The sequence below is a fragment of the Jaculus jaculus genome, chromosome 18 (genome assembly GCF_020740685.1).
Source record: "Jaculus jaculus isolate mJacJac1 chromosome 18, mJacJac1.mat.Y.cur, whole genome shotgun sequence".
Classification (NCBI taxonomy): Eukaryota; Metazoa; Chordata; class Mammalia; order Rodentia; family Dipodidae; genus Jaculus; species Jaculus jaculus.
The window spans coordinates 15204235-15210415 of record NC_059119.1 but is presented as its reverse complement, the minus strand read 5'-3'; the positions used below and the strand labels follow the sequence as shown (position 1 = coordinate 15210415).

The 6181-nt window shown below is 46.0% G+C and overlaps 1 protein-coding gene across 2 annotated transcripts in view; it reads right to left on the bottom strand.

Annotated features, from left to right (window-relative positions):
- Positions 1-40: 40 nt before the first annotated feature.
- The window catches only part of Vcl (vinculin), a 114199-nt gene continuing 108058 nt past the window's right edge, over positions 41-6181 (bottom strand). For both annotated transcript variants that reach the window (XM_045137837.1, XM_045137838.1), the window contains exons 19-21: positions 4547-4750; positions 3435-3539; positions 41-2312 (exon numbers count right to left, since the gene is read on the bottom strand). In XM_045137837.1, the coding sequence (XP_044993772.1) occupies positions 2166-2312; positions 3435-3539; positions 4547-4750 (456 nt within the window). In that variant the 3' untranslated portion in view covers positions 41-2165. The remainder of the gene's footprint in view (positions 2313-3434; positions 3540-4546; positions 4751-6181) is intronic.

Here is a 6181-nt window from a genome sequence, read left to right as displayed (position 1 = left end):
AAAGTGTAGTAAAATAACATACCCATTATTTAGAGCATTATTTATATAAATGTATTTTATTGTTTTAAACAGAAAGGAGGCAGAAAATATTTGCATATAACAAATCCTAGCTTATAAATGAAGTTTTTCAGTGGTGGCATTTCCAAATCATCAGGGACTCTTTCTATGTTATTTATTTTTTGCCTCATTGTAAGCACTGACATTAAAGAAAAGCTAAGTGTAAACCAGTATCTCAAAACACTGGAAGAACTTGGAGAGCAAACATGATTTTTCTTCTTTCCTCTAAGTAAATTTTGGTAAAACAAAAGGTGATCTTTGGCATAGATTCATACTTTAAAGGCATTAATATTGCAATTATATCAGATAAGCAACTATACAGATATGCTGAGGGCCTTGAAAACAATCTTTGTCAGTTAAAAGGAAATAGAGGAAGCCTGAGTGAATGTACAGGACCAACTTAGAATTTATAGGTTCAATATTGGGATTGAACATAGTGTGTGGGGGAAGGATGTCCAGGCGAGGGGTCTGAGCTCTAGTCATCTGGTTTTAGGTTTGGGAAGGAGAATGGTGTTATGAACTGGGGAATACTTTTTAGACAGCAGGGATAAATGCTGAAAAGGAAAACACTGCCTTCTCTGGCTTTGTCCACTAGGAAACATGCTATGTGCTTGCTAATTAAGTTTCTTGCTCATCACTGTTGAACAGTTCTATTTAAGAGACGATAAGAAGGGCTTGGTTGTAGTTGGTTAAAGGGCATCAGGAATCCTAAGAGCAGTTCCCATTGATTCATCCCAACAGCACCAAAATTTTAGTCTGCAAGTACCATTCTCCCTTAGATAGGAAGTGTCCTTCAGATAGGACCACCTTTTCACTAAATACACTTAAAGGATAAGCACTCATTCCTAGGACTGAATTTCAAAAGGTGAAAAAGGATCCTTCAGAAATAAAAACAGGCCAGATGTGACAAGAGCCTATAGGACCAACTATTCAGGAGGCTGATGCAGGTGGATCACTTGAAACCAGGAGTTAAAGACCAGCCTGGACAATAACCCTATCTGAGAGGAAAAGAAAAATGATAGACAAAACACACCTACCTATCTTCAAAGTCCTGCTTAGGAAGGGCTTAGAGGAAGAGTACCGAAGTTCAGTATAGGAGACATGATTTGGTTAAAAATTCAATGCAGCATTTCAGCTCGGAACAACTAAAAATAAGAATGAATGATAAGGCCTCAGCACAGACCTCTGCAGGCAGTGAGGAAGCGTGGAAAGCCTGGGAGTGGCCCACCAGAGGACAGGTGCAGCCACACCCCGGCTACTCTGCCTTTCCAGTGGCACAGAGCACCAGGACACAGTGTTTCTGGAAGTCATGTTGGCAGCCAAGCCAGGCAGGATATGGGAAAGTACATTTCCCTAGCACAGATCGTGCTCGAGGGCACGGTAGAGACAGAAAGATGTGATTCGATGATTTCCTCGGGACAGTGAAGTTTGCTTTTACACTATGAGAAACTAGAGGAGTTAAATGGAGGAAGAACAGGGAATGAATCGGGCTATACACATGCTGGGCCGCCCCTGCAGAGGCCACCTTCCCCTGCAGAATGATGCCACCTCTGGAAAGGACCCAGACAGCACAGGAAAGACAAGCAGGGGCGGCAGCAGCATAGGAACACTCAACATCAATTTTGGAGGCACAGTTCTTTTTTTTTTAACATAGACATTTGTTACTTAACTGACTTGCCTCTGCCTTGGGTCTTAGGAGCCTGAAGGGGAAAATGGGGGAGGGGGTTCATGAAATGGAAGTAGAAAAGAAAATGTGCTGTAGAGATCAGGAGAAAGCAAGGTATCTGGCTAGTGTTGGTTCTGGTATTCTGAGCTTATGTGAAATCCATGAGCTAGAAACCAAGTCCACTGGTTTCTGTTGGGAGAGAATGTGCACAAGAATGGCTATTTGAGAATACAGGGTTTTATATGGAGACACATTTCAAAGTATCCATGACAAAAGAGGATAAATGTCTGCTATGGGAAGAGGCTCCCACCCATTCCTTTCTGGTGTGTCAGACCAGGATGTGGCTTTCAACCCCCAGCAACTCTGGGTGGCTCCTGAAACTCAAGACTACTCCCCCTCTATTTCGTAGAGGTTCCTGTACCAGCCAGGTCTGGCTAAGTGCCTACTGGTACCAGGGAGTCTTTCTAACCCAGCGCAGTGTGAATCCAGCGTCGGTTCGAATTTTGATTGAAGCAGCTTCTGCCTCCCGCACGGTCTCCTTCACAGACTGCATGAGGTTCTGGGCGTTGTGAACCAGCATCTCTGTGGCCTGCAAGGAAAAAGGCGGTCTTGGTTACTCCAGCATGGATGCAAGCTTGCCTCCATGGTCTGATCTCTGCTTAACTGTCATCTTCAAGAAGCCTTCCCTTCTCCACAAACTCCATTGTCACCCATCGATGTGCTGTATAGTCTACCTAGATTATTTGAGGGTTTTTTGGGCGGAGGGGGTCTGGTTTGTCTTTCATCTGGTCACCTGTCTCCAGACTTTTCAAGTCCACAGGGCAGAGATTTTGTTAATTTTGCTCACTGATGCTCCCTACTGCTTAGGTCAGTGGCTGGCCCAAAGACATTCATAAATATTTAATTACAGAAAATAAACGCACAAACCAAGCAACCGACCAGCTTATGAGCACACATAAAACTAAGTAAGTTTTCATTTTCCAACCACATAAGCTTATATGACTACGATCCTGTTGCATCTGACTCAGAAAGACAACTTAATGATTCTTTAGGCCAGCAGTTTATAACTATCTGTATATGTCACAGACTCTCTGATTAATCTCTGGTTGGTCTCCCAAATTATCTGAGTTTCCAGAGTACAGTGATAGTCTCTCACTCATTTTCTTCACCTTTATAATGCCTATGAGTTCTCTGTGGGCAGTGCAACCAAGATGCACTCCCTGCCATCAGAAACCAGGAAGAGGGCTCAGAGCAGGGCCTAGTTGTTGGCAGGGTCTTCCTAATGGTCTAGGATGGAGAGGAAGCAAACAACTGGGAAGTGGTTGCCAAATAACATGGAAGAGGCACTGCATAGAGAGCCCTCCCCTGCTGTCCTCCTTGTCTGTGTCTGCCACAGAAACGTAAGGGCACCCTGGATGGGAAGACTACAGGAGAACCAACCTATTCCAGGAGGAAAAAGACCTGAGTAGATCCCTAACTGCTGTCCGGCTACACATACCTGACCTCACTCTGCCTCAGTTTCTACCTGTGAAACATTACAAGGTAAAAGCTTCACTTCCTCTCCCAAATTTGTGATACACCGCTCCAACAGACAGTCCTATTGACAGCAAGTCTCAAGATAGCATCCCACATACTGAATCCCTGACCCAGAGGTAAAGCCACCCCACAGCTGAAACCGAACTGGCGGCAACCCACGGCAGCAAGCGCGTACCTGCTCGGACTCCTCGTCACTGATGTTAGTGCGGCCCAGCATGGTGGCCTTCACCGTGGACAGGATCTTGAGCTGGGTACTTATAGTTGGGATTCGCTCACATACCTAAAGAGAAAGTTGCACTTGGCGTGTGTCTGTCGGCTGTTGTGCCTGCGAGCACCTTGCAGTTAGACACCCCTCTATTCCCAAGGGCTGGCTGGCATGCACGAGCCAATCGCTTCATGAACAGCACAAATACACTGTTTTCTCCCTAGATTCAGTCCTGTCCTTTTGTTCATAAATGAAAGCATTCATAATTTCCCGTGTGTGTGTGTGTGTATGTGTGGTGGAGTAAATATGGTGTGCTGCAGGATATGTCTAGTGTACACACGCATGTGCACATGCGCACGTGTTACGCACGTACATACATAAGCCAGAGGAGAATGCTGGATGTCCTTCTCACTCATCCACCCGTTTCCTTTAGGCAGTCCCTCACTCAACCTACAGCTGCTATCTTTTTTTGGTTGGCAAGACCCAGCAAGTCTCCAGCCACCACCCCCCCAACAGGACTAAAGTCACAGATGTGTAGCCACATCTAGCTGTTTACACAGGTGCTGGGGAGTTGAATTTGGGCTGTCTCAGGCCCTCATGCTTACATAGCAAGCACTCATAAACTAAGCCAGGAGCTGGAGTGATGCCTTAGCACTTAAGACACTTGCCTGTGAAGCCTGAGGATCCAGGTTCAATTCCCCAGAATCCACATAAGCCAGATGTGCAAGGTGGCACATGTGTCAAGTTTGTTTGTAGTGGCTGGAGGCCCTGGTGCGCCCATATTCATTCTCATTCTCTCTCCCCCTCTCTCTCTCCCTCTTAATCTCTCTCAAATAAATAACATAAAATAAAATATTTTTTTAAAGAATAAAGCTATCTCCTCAGCCCTAGGATATAAACCTTGAGTCTGACTTTCCAAAAGGTACTCCTTGCTGCTGTTTTTCTCCCCTCTTGAGAATGTCTTCCCTACTTACCCAAGTTTCGCCCTTGTCCACTGCTTTTCTCCCACTCATACTTCCCACCCAGACACACACACACACACACACACACACACACACACATACAATGATTTTCCCCAGTACCTGTAAGAGATTGGTTCTGATCCGCTTATCTGTGCACTGCTTGGCAACCTCCTTGGCCAACCGAGTCACCTCGTCTGAGGCCTTGGCAATGTCCTTGGCACACTGAATGAGTGCCCGCTTGGTACCACTGCCCCCTCTGACCAGTCGAGACATCTCAGCCATCAGCAGAGCCATGCGCTTGGCTGCTGCAATGATGTCATTGCCCTAGAGAGAAGCAAAGATGCAGTGTGAGCTCTGCCCACACATTTGCTAAGTTAAGGAAGTAGAAAAACAGCAGAGAGGAGGGAGCCTGCTGCTCTAGCAGTCCTCTGGAAGGATGAGAAAAGGAAAAAGAATTGTTTTGAGTGACAGAAAGCACTGGAGAAACAGAAGAGTGTGTCAGGGCACTTGCCCCAGCACTCAAATGAGAGAGAAGCTCCTGAATGAAAACAAGACCCAGGTATTAGTCTGGAAGGGCAGCATGAGTGCCCCAGGCACAGCACTAAACAAGCACACCAGCATCTGCAGGTTAACTGTGTCAGTAACATGGGGGCAAGGCCAAGGAATAGTTAACTGGACATTTCACTTCTGTAACAGGGGAGAATGCAATAGAACTGGCCTGAGAGGAAAAATGCAGAGGAGCCTTTCCACTCACTTGGTTGTAAACAGTAGCCAAGAAGCCCCTGCTTCCCTAGAATTTGAAGCCCAAGTAAGTACATTCTCTGCCTGAGGAAGGATGGGGAGGGGAACGATATTTTCTAATTTAGACTGCTCAGCCTTCCCTCTATTGCCTCTTTTTGTCCTGTCATGCTGGAAGAAGATACCAACTTCTATAGAAAGGTTAAGAATCAAGCCTTCAGCTCCCTCAGAGAACAAGGGTTCCAATTAAAGGAGCCTTCGGCAAAGAGGACACTAAAGGAGGAATCAGAAAAATAAAACTCCTGAGTCAGGCTCTCATGGCACCTCCTTCTTCTCTTACCAATGGCAGGTTTTCTTGGAATTGACATCTGTTTCATGAAAACCTCGTGGGTCGTAATAAAATATGTCAGAATTTGGGGCTCGGAAGATGACTTGGTGGTTAAGGGCACTTGCTTGCTTGTAAAGCCTGGGCTTAATTCCCCAGTACCCACGTAGAGCCAGAAGCCCAAAGTGGTGCATGTGTCTGGAGTTCATTTGCAACAGCAAGGCACCCTGGAGCACCCATGCACTCGTTCTCTTTCAAGTAAATTTTTATTTTAATTTATGCCCATAGCAACCCAACCTTACAGCAACTACACTGTTTACCTAAATGGCCAGGCTCCCCTTATCTTTCCCCTCATGCTGTCCAGTGTCTGTCCAGTGCAAGGAGGCACACGCAAACCACGCCACTGCGGGGCACTCGCTCTGGGAGGACCACCACAGGCACTGTGAATGTTTCTCGTTTTTTCTGGAAGGTGTGTAGTGTCTCGGGAAAGACCACGTGTGGGAAGAGGTCATGGGAAGGGTGTATGAGATGAGACCCTCAGGGCATTTTTCTCTTCTAGTGCAGATCTGAGATCATTTAGGATTTCGTGACTGGGGTTAGAAAGTGAAAAGGGTTAGTTAAAACCCATCATTTTCAAATCCTTTCTTGCAACATGCCACCTTTCCACAGGACAAAAGTGATCACTGCCACCC